General features: G+C 30.3%; 1 protein-coding gene across 1 annotated transcript in view; it reads right to left on the minus strand.

The window, feature by feature from the left end:
* Positions 1 to 16,088, minus strand: part of LOC114335921 (alpha-catulin) — a 251,727-nt gene that overhangs the window by 60,976 nt on the left and 174,663 nt on the right. The window contains exon 9 of the mRNA XM_050653033.1: positions 4,430 to 4,588. Coding sequence (XP_050508990.1) covers positions 4,430 to 4,588 — 159 coding nt within the window. The remainder of the gene's footprint in view (positions 1 to 4,429; positions 4,589 to 16,088) is intronic.

Consider the following 16,088-nt stretch of genomic DNA (forward strand, 5'->3'; position numbering starts at 1 on the left):
TTTTTTACATTTTTTTTATTTCCAAAAAAATAGTCGCTTTAGCCACATGGGTCGTTATAAACATTTTGTATAATATCATACAGTGTATGCCCTGGAAGTATTTGAGTATGCAAAACCTGAGGACCGACAACTATGTTCGGATTCTTTTACCTGAAACCTTGAACAATGAAAAACTGAATCTTGCCGGAAAGTGCGATGGTGCCTTGTTAATCCCTCCCTGTCCGTATGTTAAGGGCAGATAAAAAGTTACTTTTCGCAAAAAAAACATTTTTTTGTATTGGGTAATTCTAAGCAAAAAATGTTCCTACAATTTTTTTGTAGGATGCATAGTTTTCGAGATATTCGCGGTTGAACTTTCAAAAAATAGAAAAATTGCAATTTTTGAACCCTAATAACTTTTGATTAAAAATAAAATAGCTACTCTGCTTGCAGCATTTGAAAGTTCAAGTCAAAGTATACCGGCTTTGATTATTTGCATTGCTAAGAATTAATTTTTTATTGTTTAACAAAGCTATAAACAAATAGTGTTTGAGCATTTTGTCGCATGCCCGCTATGCATGCTACGTAGAAATTGACTGTTTGCAGGCGCTTGAACTTGTGCCTACTCGTTCGATTTTAATAGTATGGAAGTAAAGTATGCTAAATTTGCAGTTACTCAAGCGTTATGAGGACCTATTGGGTTATGAAGAGTAGGTCCTAAACTAAAAAAAGTCAAGTTAAGTTTTCCATAAGTGGGGGAATTTTCATTTTTTAATTTCAATCGTTTTTTCCATTATAGCGCTCTCTATCCATAATTCTAAACAATGTCTCGAATAGATAGCTTATTTTTATGTAAAGAATCCAAATCTGCAATAAAAATTGGGGGCTCCTATATAAGATTAAGTAACTCCGCTCTCCACCTCTGCGGGGGATCGTGTTTGGTGCCATTCGATAGATCTTTGAAAAAATATTAAACACGTGTTGTTTAGTTTTTCGGTCTGACGTTCATTTCGCGAAATAGGTATTCGCTTTTTTTTGTGAAATTTTTGACACGCCCATTTCCTTACGCCCCACCCAAATCGTCAGATTTTTTTAATATACACTCTTTTGCATGTACTTAGCTTACCTTATCTTAATCTGACGATTTCGAGTTTTTCTAAGGATATATTTTTTTGGCCCCCCTTAACGAACTCCCCTTATTAAGAGCCAATATATGGTAGAGGTACATTTACAGGGTACAAGGTTGCTCCCCATGTGATAATCTAATGCGCTCGAGTAACTGCAAAAATTCCCGCTTGGGTTCCCCTACCATAAATGGGAGATCCACTGAAAACATCACTCAAGCACTATGTGTTTATAGCTTTGTTTAACAATAAAGAAAATAATTTTTGGCAATGCAAATAATTAAAACCGGTATAATTTGACTTGAAGTTTCAAATGCTGCATGCAGAATTGCTATTTTATTTTTTAATCAAGTTGTTCGTGTTCAAATATTGCAATTTTTCGATTTTTTTAAAGTTCAGCCGCGTTTATCTCGAAAATTATGCATTCTACGAAAAAACTTGTAAGAACATTTTTTGCTTAGAATGACCTAAATAATATTAAAAAGCATTAAATTTGGCCAAAAACCGCTTTATATCTGCCCTCAATATACGGGCAGGGAGGGGATAACAGGGCAACATCGCACCTTCCGGTAAGGATCAGTTTTTCATTGTTCAAGGTCTCAAGTAAAAGAATCCGAACATAGTTACCGGTGCTCAGATTTTGCATAGTCAAATACTTCCAGGGCCAGGTCTAATATTAAATTATCTAAAAATGTATCGTGTAGAATGCTAATTAGGTTTTTAGTATTTAAATATTCACCTAATACTGTTTTAGGTCACTGGAAATATTGTTATTTTTTCTGTTCACTGTATACTTGTTTTGCATAAAAATGTAAAGTGTTAAGTGTGTGGCAATATTTGTGGAGGGATCACAAAATAAACAAAGAAATTAGTGATCAATTAGTGAAATCGTAGCTCCAACTACCAGCGAATAGACCAGTCCAAGTGAGAATAGCACGATTACGGCTGCGACACAGAACAACCCATAAACACATCTACGCGAACTGTGCCACCCATGTGCGAAAATTGCCAAACAACCCTTTTCGTGAAGCATATATTAACTCAGTGTAAACTATACGAATCTACAAAAAAGAAGCATAACCTCTCAAAGAATATAAAGGAAGCCTCAGGAAAAAACACGAATGTTAAAAATACAATAAATTATTATACATTATTATACAGGGTGTCCCGAAAAGATTGGTCATAAATTATACCACACATTCTACGGTCAAAAATAGTTCGATTCAACCTAACTTACCTTTGTACAAATGTGCTCATAAAAAAAGTTACAGCCCTTTGAATTTACAAAATGAAAATCGATTTTTTTCAATATATCGAAAACTATTAGAGATTTTTTATTAAAAATTGACATATATCATTGTTATGGCAGTAACATCTTAAAACAAAATTATAGTGAAGTTTGTCCACCCCATAAAAATTTTATGGGGGTTTTGCTCCCTTAAACCCCCCCGTGCTTTTGTATACGTTCCAGTTAATTCATTATTGTGGTATCATTAGTTAAACACAACGTTTTTAAAACTTTTTTGCCTCTTGGTATTTTTTCAATAAGCAAGTTTTTATCGAGATGCGGCTTCTTTTTTAATGTATTTACATAAAAATTTTATGGGGGTTTTGTTCTTTTAAACCCCCCAAATGTTTGTGTACGTTCCAATTACACTATTATTGTGATACCATTAGTTAAACACAGTGTTTTTAAAACTTTTTTGCCTCTTAGTCTTTTTTTGACAAATCACCTTTTATCGAGATATGGCTTCTTTTTCAAAATATACCTAAAAATGTAAATTATAAATACATTTTCAGATTATTAACAGGTACTTAACCATGTACAAATATATGGTGGATTCGACAAAATATTCAAAATAGCTCGATAAACACTGGATTATCAAAAAAGTAATAAGAGGCAAAAAAGTTTTAAAAATATTTTGTTTAACTAATGGTGTCACAATAATAATTTAATTGGAACGTACACAAAAGTTTGGGGGGGTTTAAAGGAACAAAACCCCCTTAAAAATTTTAAGGGGTGCACAAATTTCACTTTAATTTTTTTTAAGATGTTGCTGCTATAAAAATGCCACATGTCCATTTTCAATAAAATATCTCGAAGGGTTTTCGATATATGAAAAAAAATCGATTTTCATTTTGTAACTTCAAAGGGCTGTAACTTTTTTGTGTGCATTATTGTATATAGGTAAATGAGGTTCAATCAACATATTTTTGACCCCAGAATCTGTGGTATAATTTATGACCATTCTCTTCGGGACACCCTGTATATACATTGGATTATATCAGTTATTGCAACTTTACGTGTATTATATTATTTTATGTCACTGACAACACTTGAAGTTGCATCGTAAAACAAATTAAAAAAAAAAGATATATCTAACAATACCTGGAGGAAAAGAAAGAGAAGGGATAAACCGCCTACAATAGCAACAACTGATTAAAAATTGAGGAGGAAACTCGGAAATATAGAAAGAAAGCAAATGAATCTACGGCAGAGGCTTATCAACAGATTATACAAAATAGAAAAAGAAGAACAGCCAGAGAAAGGTCTCCAGAACATGATATTTTGAAGAAATTCTAAAAGATAACTAATAATACTTCGGTAACGAACGTAGCTCCAAAAATCGATTAACCCAAGGACCAACTGTGAGCACCACGAACAATAAATCAAAGCTAATATAAAAGGAAATGGATGAAACAGGTAAATATAAATAACACTATCGTTGCAGTCTGTAAGGTTAGGTCAATAAATGGTACATAAATAGAAATAGTTGAAGAAATAGAAAAATATTGCTCTGAAGCTATTTCCTTGTGGTAGTAATTTACTATTTTACTTGAAAAATAAGCCACAGTTTAAGTTGAAAATTAAAATTGCAATAAATGTTATGGGATTTACTAAAACTAAAATAAAGGAGAAGTGGATAAAATTATTAGATATTAGATACATCATACGATTCTGGCGTAGAAGAGAACACGAAAGGGAAAGGGAGAATAGGAGTAATAGTAAACGATGTCATAAAAAAATAAAACTATGAAGTGATAATATCAAGACTAATAATTACATTAATCTTGGAATTAAAGGAGGAAATACACATAACGTGATATATGCCTCAGTTTAAGAATTAGATGATACCAAAATTAATGAATTATATGGTCAATTGTACCAAACGCTACATATAATTAGAGAAATATTCAAGCCCTACTGTAGAGTAAGCGGCAGTCAGTTAAAAAGAGGGATTGTGAAACCTATAAATATTAACTCCAACGACAATATTATTTGTCTTGAATAAACAATATAAAGTTTATCTTATTTAAGCATTTACCTCTAACTGTGCAGTACTATTATTTTCTTGCCACTTGTCAGTCTCAGCGTCCATTTCTGTAGTTGCTAATTTCATCTCGAGGCCGGTTTTGGCAATTTTCTCTTGCTCTGCTACGTCCAGTCGAACAGCTTTTAAAGGTTTTGAGGTAGTACCATGTTTCTGAAAAGATAAATATTAAAATGTTAAGTGCCTTTTAATACACCATAAAAATAAAGCCTGGACAAATCGACTGCGATTTACAAAATGCTACTAGAGTGAATGCTTCAACAAATACAGGTGTTTAAATAATTGCTCTAACTCTAGTGGATAGACAAAGAGAAATACTTGTAAACTATTTGATCGATTTGGTTAAAATTAAACTCACTCTAATTACTGGTTAACAGCTACAAGTAAGTAAGTAATTATATTACATGCTATTATGCAAAAACAAAGTTATTAAGAAATTTATAAATTGCTGGAAAAATATTGGTTTGTGGCAATTATCAACATTAATATCACAAGATAGTGAGAATAATAGGCTATTGATTATGTTCAAATAAAAAAGCTAAAATTAACTGTTTCATACGGTCAATGGACCTCTAAATATAAAAAAACCGCGGAGTGCTACCATTTAAAGCGGTGCGTTTTTGAGAAAGGGTTGAATTAGTTCCTAGGCACAGTGTAAAATAGGGTGAGTTCTATGCACTTTTGGTACAAAGACGCCTACATAAAAATTGTTCCAGATTAAATTTACTATCGTAATATCACCTTTTAAAGTCAAAAATATTTTCTTTCGTAAAAATCTATTGAAAAAAATAGCGCAAAAAAAAACAAGAAAGAAACCAATTTTGTTTTTGTCCCATAACTTTTTTCCATGGGGTTATAGGTATAGGCATTGCTTTACAGAAAAAAACTTCCATCCTTCTTCTTTAAAATGCCCTTCAGGAAAAGTCTTTAGAATATATAGTTTCCAAAATATGATTTTTCAAATTTCGCCGCTCACAGCATTCTTGGGCCATTTCCGCCATTATTTCGCACACATTGTTCTGTAACTGTACTGTTTTCTACGCGTTTATAGGTATAATTCAACGGTACATTTAGTAGGAAGGGAAGTTTATTACCTTTAAAATGGTCTACTGTATAAGGTTGTGCGACTATTTTGAAGAAAGTTATGGTTTTTCAAAATTTTATACTTCTAATGATTTTTGATATTTTTTACGAGTATTTTTTAAATATCTCATTACAACTTTTTTTTGTAGATTAAGGTAATATACATTGTGCAATAAAAAAGAAAGCTTATTTTCTTTACTTTAAAATGGTGTATTGCAAAAAATTCTAGAACTATTTTTAAACAAGATATCCGCAGGATATCCAATGGTATCCGTAATTTGAGAAAAAAATTGCAATTTTTTATTTGTTTCAATTAGAAGAATTTATGCTAAATTTACAATCAAGATTCAGTAGAAATAAACAAACCAAGACACGTTAAATGCTACTAGGAGCACTCCCAAATCATAATTTACAATGTTTAAACTTTGGAAATCATGATTTGGTATTTACAATGTATACAGCGTGTCTACTTAAGTTGGAAACATATGGGAAACTTTTTTATTATTAATTTTACGAAAAAAAGTTACTCTTTATAAAAAGTTCTGCATGCCCCAAACCCTTATATTCAATCATCAGGTATCAAATGTTGTCAATATTATACGAGGTATGTCAAAAAATATGAATTTCGGTCAAGAGTAAAGTACCTTTATTTCTCTCAATATCGAAAATTCTTATTATGAAAAGTTGTTTGGAAATAAAAACTAAGATAAAATATGCAATTACATGCTTTTAATTGGAAAAAAAACATTTTCCAAATTTTTCTCAAATTTATTGATACTGACATCGTTTTTATTTATTACACATACGATAACTCTTTTATTATTACTTTTACGAAAAAAATGTATTCTTTATAAAAAGCTCTGTATGTCATAAGATCGAAGATGCAACCATCAGATATCACATTTTATTAATTTTATACGGGGTATGTCAAAAAATATGAATTTCACTCAAGAGTAAAGTACCTTTATTTTTCACAATATTGAAAACGGTTATTAAAAAAGTTGTTTAGAATTAAAAACTATGTTTCAATATGCAATTACATCCTTCTAATTGAAATATTGTGAAACATAAAGGTACTATAATCTTGAGTGAATTTCATATTTTTTTACACACCTCGTATAAAATTAATAAAAGTTGATATATCATGGTTGTGTCTTAGATTTTAGACCATGCAAAGCTTTTTATGAAGAATAACTTTTTTTCGTAAAATGAATAATAAACGAGTTATCATATTTGCAATAATTAAAAACGATGTTGGGTATCCATAAATTTGAGAAATTTTTTTTTTTTTTTAATTAGAAGTATGTAATTGCATATTTGATCTTAGTTTTTAATTCCAAACAACGTTTTATCATAAAAATTTTCGATATTGAGAGAAATAAAGGTAATTTACCCTTAACCGAAATTCATATTTTTTGACATACCTCGTATAATATTGAGAAAATTTGACATCTGATGATTGAGTCTTAGGTTTTGGGGCATGCAGAACTTTTTATTAAGAATACCTTTTTTTCGTAAAATTAATAATAAAAAAGTTTCCCATATGTCTCCAACTTAAGTAGACACGCTGTATACATTGTAAATTATTATAATTTGGGAGTGCTCCTAGTAGCATTTAACGTGTCTTGGTTTGTTTATTTCTAACGCATCTTGATTATAAATTTAGTATAATTGCATATTATAACATAATTTTTAATTCCAAATAAATTCTATATATTTTGTTTAAAAATAGCCCTAGTATTTTTTAAAATGTAACATTTTAAAGTAAAGAAAACAAGCTTTCTTTTTTATTACGCAATGTATACAGGGTGTTTCATTGGGAAAGTAACATACGTTAACTGTGGAAATAGGACACTTAGGCGATCTCAAAATACCATACTTAATGGCTCTTACAAAGATACTGGGTGTTTTATCTATTTTGTCATTTTTTTATTTGGTTCACTTTTTAACCCCACTGTATATTTATTTGGTATTTGGCACGCAAATATTCTTTAAGGTGTAATCAATTAATTTATTTACAATTGTAAAAAATCCAGGTCCGGATTAAAAAATATTGGAAAATATTCCGTACCAAAAACAACACCCTTCACATAAATTTTTTTTAAATAGATTTTGCATTTGAAAAGAGGTTAAAAAACTAAATTTAATGGTGTACTTTGAATTTTCGGCATAATGATTGTTCTGATCAAATTTCGAATTTGAATTCTAAAATTATGCTAACTGCGAGAGCTCGAATTAGAAAACACATTGAATTATTACGATTTACAACTTGTTAAACACACTGTATATTTATTTTATATTTAACACCGAATATTATTTAAAGTGTCCAATCAAGTAATTTATTTACAATTATAAAAAAATCCAGGGCTGGATGAAAAAAGATTGGAAAAATGTTTCGACCCAAAAACAACACCCTGTACATTAAATTTTTTTAAATGGGATTTTGCATTTGAAAAGCGGATGAAAAATTCAATTTATAGTACTTTTTTAACCTTCCGATGACCAACCTTTTTTTGTTACAGGAATGACCAAAGGGGGGAAAATGACCCCAGGTCAAAAATGTCAAAAATGACAATTAACAAAAAAATTAAGTTTTTTTTTATGTTTTTATTTTTTTTTTTGGCATGGACTATGTCATTCAGCCAGTCACAAAATGAGTATTAGTGTCATGTGTAGTGTGTATGTTGAGTAAGTGTCTTGTTACTTTGCAAAGTGGACGTCATTAGTGTAAAACTACTTGTAATTACACATAATAGACGCTATTTTACTAAACATCAACTTCAGAATATATTTTTTATTCGTAAACTATAGGGAATTTTTTTTATTTCAAAATATGAGGATATCTACAATGATATTAAAGTCAAATAAAAAAATAATGAGTTAAAAATTAAAAATACTTTTGAATTTATTAAAGAAAAACATACGCTGCATACGCATCTACATTTTATATAGCCGCTTGGATTAACATGAAATTTGGCATACACATAGCTAACAAGTCAAAGAAAAAAAAGTGATATTGTGCCGATGTGAGCTTTTGCCCTGGGGGTGACTTTCACCCCTTCTCGGGGGTGAAAAATATACGTCCAAAATAAGTATCCAATTAAGAATTCGATAAACTGACTAATTCTAAGCAACTTTTTTCTCTAGAGTTTTTTCACCGAGTCAATACTTTTAGAGTTATTTGGGAGTGAATATGTTCATTTTTCAACAAAATAACCACGTTTTTAGATGATTTTTCGCAAATAACTCAAAAAGAGTATTTGGTCAAAAAAAAAATTCTTATTAAAAATATAGCCTATAAAAAAGTGGAAAACATGGTGTATGTATTAGATATTTAGACCTTGTAGAAGCAGACTTAGAGCTAATGAAAAATAGGTTAATATTCGTCAAATTCCAAATCGAATATTTTAAAGTGAAACAGCCAAAAAATGAAGTATTTTTTGGGGAAATCTCATTAAACACGTTACTCTCAGAAAAGATAAAAGAAACTATATAAATGAGATGCTACATATATCAGAAGAAGCATCGAAAGAAAACGACTTACGAATACACTATACAATCGTACGAAACTTAACAGGAAAAGCATAACGAAATATACGAGAAGTAAAGGATAAACAAGAAAATAGACTAAAAAATGAGAAATAAATAATACAAAGATGGAAGGAATACTTCGAAGAGATATATGCTAAGCATGAAAGAAGTCAAATCATAGAAGATGAAGTAGAATCACCAGATCTAGAAGTAAATATTGGAGAAATTACAAGGGAAGAAATTGGAAACACTTCTAAAACTTCTAAAAAATGGCAAAGCCGCAGGAATCGACAACATACCCATTGACATAATAAAAGCAGACACCGAGCAGTCAGTAGAGATGCTACATACACTTTTGAATAAAATATGGAAGGACTAAGAATTGCCGAAGGAGTGGAAAGAGGGATTGATTATAAAAACACCCAAAAATGGAGACCTGCGCAAATGCAACAATTGGCATGCAATAACACTATTTTTGACACTACAGCCCGAAAGAGTTCAGTTAAGCTGCATCCAAACTATTCTCTGAGATTTCCCAGCCAGGACATTTTTCTCCTACCTGTGCTGCGCCTTCCCTGAATCTTTTCCTGCATAATTAATTTTAGAAGTTCATATCTGTTACCACGTGTTATATGACCCAAGTATTGAAGTTTTCTTATTTTGATGGAATCCAGTATCTCCCTGCTGTTCTGTATTCTCCTTAGTACTTCCTAATTGGTTATTCTGTTTGTCCAGGAGATTCTCAGCATTCTTCGATACGTCCACATCTCAAATACTTCCAATCTATTGAGGCATTGTTTATTGCGAGTCCATGTCTCCAGACCATACAAAAGAACAGAAAATACATAACATTTTAGTACTCGCTTTCTAAGATTAGGCTGATGTATCTACTACATAATATTTGTTTCATATTAGTGAATGCACTTCTAGCCTTTTCTATTCTAATTCGGATTTCTTTGGTATAATCGTTTGTTTCACAAATGTTTGTCCCTAAATAGTTATAATTCTGAACTCGTTCTATCGTTTTATTATTTACGTGTAGATTGATGTTTCTAATATTTTTCTTTGATATAACCATGAATTTCGTTTTCTTTATGTTTACTGACAGACCAAATTCTTCACTCGTTGCAACAACCTCATCTAAAATTCTTTGTAGATCTGTAATAGTATTGTGTCATTGGCGTATCTAATTTCACATGTGGGTAGGCCATTTATTTTTATGCCTGTTACTTCATCTTCTAATGCTTTTTTGAATATTTCTTCTGAGTACGCATTAAACAGTGATGGCGACAAGACACAGCCCTGTCTAACTCCTCTTTTGGTTTTTATTTTATAGGTGTTTAAATTATTTATTCTTATGACAGCTTTTTGTTCATAATACAGATTATTTATTATTCTTATAACCCGTGTGTCGATGTTCTTTGTTTTCAGTAGTTTATTAACGGATTATGTTTCACCGTATCGAATGCCCTGTTATAATCTAGAAAGCAGATATAGATGTCCTGGTTTACATCTAAACATCTCTGTATTAGCTTTACTGCAAATAATTCTTCTCTGGTTCTTTAAGCATTTCTAAATCCGAACTGAGTTTGTCCAATGTCTTGTTCTAACTATTTGTATATTTTACCATGAATAAACTTTAGAAATACTTTGTGTATGTGGCACATTAGACTGATGGTACGGTGTTCGCAACATCGTCTGGCGTTTCTCTTTTTCGGTGTAGTCACGAATGTTGATAGAAGCCATTCTTTAGGTAATATACCTGTTCTGTATATGATATTAAATAATTCGACAATTACATGTATATTGCAGTCGGCTATAAGTTGCAATATTTCTGTCGGTATTTCGTCCGGCCCTACAGCTTTCCCAGTTTTAAGTTCTTTAATGGTATGTTAAATGGTGTGTTTAAATTCCTTAAAGAATATTCGGTGTTAAACATAAAATAAATATACAGTGTATTTAACACGTTTTAAGTCGTATTTAAATTTTTTTTTACTTCGAGCTCTCGCAATTCACATAATTTCAGAATTAAAATTCAAAATTTTACCAGAAAAATAATTTTGCCGAAAATTAAAAGTATACCACTAAATTTAGTTTTTTATCCTCTTGCAAATATGAATAATTATATATTGCAAAAATATGTAATGCAACATATATTTTAAAAACATTTAATGTACAGGGTGTTGTTCTTGGGTCGCAACATTTTTCCAATATTTTTTAATCCGGACCTGGATTTTTTACAATTGTAAATAAATTAATTGATTGTACACCTTAGAGAATATTTGCGTGCCAAATGCCATAAATAAATATACAGTACCAAATAAATATACAGTGGGGTTAAAAAGTTATGAACCAAATAAAAAAATGGCAAAATAGTTAAAACACCCAGTATCTTTGTTATTAATGAAGTAAAACCCACTAAGTATGATATTTTTGAGACCGCCTAAATGTCCTCTTTCTACAGTTAACGTATGTTACTTTCCCAATGAAACACCGTGTATACCTAAATGTACAAGAAAAAAAGTTATGGGAAATTTAAAAATAATCGTAAAATATATCAAAAATCATTAGATGTATAAAATTTTGAAAAACCATATCTTGCTTAAAAATAGTCACACAGTTCTACAATAGACCGTTTGAAAGATAACTGACTTTTCTTCCTACTGTACCATTGGATATACCCAAAGAGGCGTAGAAAAAAGTTACCGAACAATGTTTGCGAAATAACAAGGAAAACGGCCTAAAATCGCCGCGATTGGACGAAATTTAAAAAATCATATTTCGGAAACTATAAATACTAGAGACTTCTACCGCACGTCATTTTAAAGAAGAAGGATGAAAGGTTTTTACTCCGAAGCAATGCCTATACCTATTTACCCGTGGAAAAAAGTTATGGGGCCAGAAACAAAATTGCTTTCTTTCTTGTTTTTTTTTCTTTTCATTCAAGTTTTTAATATATTTTTGTAAAAAAAATATTTTTGACTTTAAAAGGTGATATTTCGATAGTTCGAAGTTTATTTTGAAACACTTTTATTGTAGTCGTGTTTGTACCAAAAGTGCATAGAACTCACACTCCGCGGTTGTTCATTTTGAGAGGTTATGAAACAGTAAAACCCCGTTAACGTTGTAGTTCCTTTCTAAAGTACATAATCAATAGCCTATAAATTGACAATAATTCGACAATTCTTAGAAAACTTATTGCCTGACAGTAGACACGAGAGCCGGGAGGGCTCGAGTATTGCCGATTGGAAACAAGTTTGGGAAAAAAATTAAAGCATTATTTTCTTATTTATTCTTACTCTCGTGTGATATTCGACAGATTATTTTTATTACTTAGATATAAAATTCAAGTATTTTTATAAAAATATTCACTGACATTTATCCCAATTAATATGACACACTTTATTCAACTTATCAAAGTCAACAGCACAGTTTATCAAATAATCAGACGAAGATATCAATAAAATATTAGTTAGAATTATTTATAAATACAGTTTTATTCATGAAATAATCTTACTGAAGTACAACCGAGCGCTTAAAATTGCCGACTGGTGTTGTTCTCGTGATAATTTGACGTATATGTAGAACTAAAAGGTTATTATGGTTCGTTTTCTTAAATGTGACAGTTGTCAAAACTAGTAAATTCGTTGTAAATAAACAGAAACAATCTACCTAAAAATATTCTTACTATAATAATGTAGGTAGAAAATTCCCACTATCATAATAATCTGATTGGACAGAATTAAACACGTGATAAAAAATCTTAATACACGATTGGAAATTAAAATCATTAAAAAATAATCTCGGTAAATTATTAATGTACTTAAATTGGAACCTCTCGAAACTAAAGACCTTTTTAAAACGTATAAGAAACGTGTTATAGGCAAAAAATATGTTATCACTTTTTAAAATTGCTTAAAGAGAACCAAGCAGGATCAGCTACTCCTCATATACGTTTAGAAACTTTTAATACCTGTATAAAATTTTTTCAGCTCTATTTCTTCCTTGACTGGGGTAATATCACTGCTAAATATCCCTTAAATATGTGTGCTATATAGAGCAAACAAAGTCCAAAGAGGAAGTTACCGAAAAAGGGCCAAGCAATTATTTTCCACTTTGAAAAACTTCATACTATTTTACTACATTAAGAGGCTACAGTAGCGATCAACAGGTAGCAACAAACGCGTTCCAAGATTGCGGCTCTAATTTTGAATATTTTGTCGAGATATTTGGCACACATATTCGTAATATAATAAAGAGTGACGGTACAGAGCCCAATTTCAGAAATATGTTAGTACGTGGAAATTACTCTATAACTAAATAAAATATTGAAAAAAGGAGCCTGTACCGCCATGAAGAAGAAAAAAAAAACTTTCTTCAAATAAACTTTTTTATCCCATGCCTAGATTTTGTGTAATCTTGGAGCTACTAAAATTTTTTATTGCTAACAAGGAATCGAACATATTTATAACTAAATAACTAATTAGGCAACATAGAGAAATTATCACTGTCATTTTGACAAACCTGCGTCAGATTTTCCCTAATCTGTTCTGTCATCTTTTTCGATATCTGTTCAGTGCAGTAGTGTGTTAAGTTAAGAATTCGTTTTTGTTGTTTCATAGGAAAGTAGTGTTTATTGATGGTTAATTTATTATATAGGTATTTGTTGTTTTTGTATAAGTTGTTGGCCTCTTTGAAAGAATAGATTGTTGTCAATTGTGAGTTTTAGTTATATGTAGGTAGGTAAGTATATTTTACGTAAAAATATTTCGAATTCTAATGCGAGTAGGTATATGAAGTTTTAGGAGGATTTTTTATTCTAAAATATTATTAATAGTTTAACAAAATGTAAAAAGTAAATCAAACAAAAAATAAAGTGAAACCTTCCAAGGAAAAGTCCATTAAAAACCGTGCCAGAATTATGCGAAAATCGAAATTTGTTTCGCTTCACAACAAAAAATGATTATTATTGTTTTATTATTAGATATTTTATGCAAATACCTTTCTAAATACCTATCTTAACATAAAATTTTCACCCATTTTGGTTTATTTTTATAAATATCTATTTATTAATAATAAAATCGTTTTCTATTACTTCCATTTAGCGCGACTATGATATTGTCAAAATATTAATCTTAGATAATATCAAAGATTACCACTGTTGCCAAAGTTTATGATACTATATCCCGAAGTTATATTTTGTTGCTACCTGTTGATCGCTACTGTTTACTCTTAAAGCTATTGGTTTTGGCATGACAATATTTAAGAATGTCATATTTTCTGATCGGATCTCGAATAAAAGAATTCGCATATACATACATATCTCGAGAATATTAAACTGGTAAACCTACTTATCATCACTAATTACACCATCAATGTAACTGGATTAGATCTACACATAATAGGAAATATCCCACTCTCCCCTAACAACAGATCAGGAGACCAAAACTTATAATGCCCTACAGAATAGTGGCAAGCTCATTTGAATAGTGAAAACTTGGTTTTAAAGAAATGTACTAACCTATAAGTGCAACATTAAATAAAATCATTTTAGAATTGTCGTTATATGGCCTAAAACCATAAACAAAATAAACATACTGTAGATAAAACACAAAACAGTGCACAAAAATAATAGTGTGCTCGTATTAAGACAAAAACAAATAAATTTGAAATAAAGAAATTGTGCTTGTATTGAGACAAAAACATATAAAGAAATAAAAATCTGAGAAAAAATAAAGTTATTCGAGAATAAAAACGATGTCAGATAACTTAAGCAAAAAACAGCTCCCAAAATAAAATAATCTTACAATATACATATTATGTATCTTGTAATCACAAAAGCAATGGCAGATAAACTGTATTCAGAAAAATGGAAGAGCTAAATATTTTTAATACTAATTCAATTAAACTACATATTAGTCAAGGCGCCAAATAGAGGTCACTGTGGCCTTTTCAATTCTGATGTTCCCTTTGAGTTCTGCTGTCATTAATAATATAGTGCATTATTTGACGGTTTTTGCTGTAAATTTTAAAGAACCGTTTGGATTGTCACAAAATTTGGCATACGCATAGCCAACATGCCAAGCAAAAAAAGTGATATTGTGCCGATGTGTGCTTTTGCTTTGGGGGTGAGTTTCACCCCTTCTTGGGGGTGAAAAACGTACGTTCAAAGTTCAAATAATTTAAAAAGTAAATATTTTATCGAAAAAAACATTGTTAGCAAAAGTATAGCTTGTAAAAAAGAGAAAAAATTATGTATACATGAAGTCTCCAGACCTAGTAGAAGCAGAGTTATAGCTAAAGAAAAATAGGTTCATATTCGCCAAACCACAGATAAATATATTTCAACGTGAAATATCCAAAAAATAGGCACTTTTTGGAAAAAACTCATTACAACTTTTTATAAAAAGCTTTATGTCTATTTTTATAAAAAAATATTCTAGCATCAAAAATGTGAGCAACTTTCGCTCAAAATACAGTTGGTCCGTTTTGATTTGGCATAAAAAAATCGGAAAAATCACCCCCCCAATTAAAAACTTAAATATAATTAATCCTTACCGCTTCACATGTTGATTTATTTATGTTGTGTCTATATGGTCTGTAAGTTTCATAGATTCAACGTGCTTATTTTGAAAAAAAAAATGGTTTTAGAATAGAAATTTAAAATTTTGAATTTTGAAAAAAATGCTCTTTTTCAAAATAACTTAAAAATTATTAGCAATACCAAAAATCTCAGAAAGTAATAAAATGTACGTTTTGCTTTTCTGAATATTTTGAACTTTTTGTTTTCCTGTTAGACAAAAATCGGTTATGCTATGGCTGTTCAAAATTTGCATACACCCGGGATTAGTGACTCGTTAAAGCCATTTTAACTACAGCCTTTTCAAAAATAAGCACTTTGAACGGCTGAGACTTACAGATCGTATAAAGAATAAATAAGCAAAGTAACCTGTGAAGCGGTTACGATTAATTTTATTTGATAGGCAAATTAGGGGGTTATTTTCAGGATTCTTTTTACCAAAAAATAAAAGGTACCAAC

This window comes from Diabrotica virgifera, chromosome 6 (genome assembly GCF_917563875.1).
Source record: "Diabrotica virgifera virgifera chromosome 6, PGI_DIABVI_V3a".
Lineage (NCBI taxonomy): Eukaryota > Metazoa > Arthropoda > Insecta > Coleoptera > Chrysomelidae > Diabrotica > Diabrotica virgifera.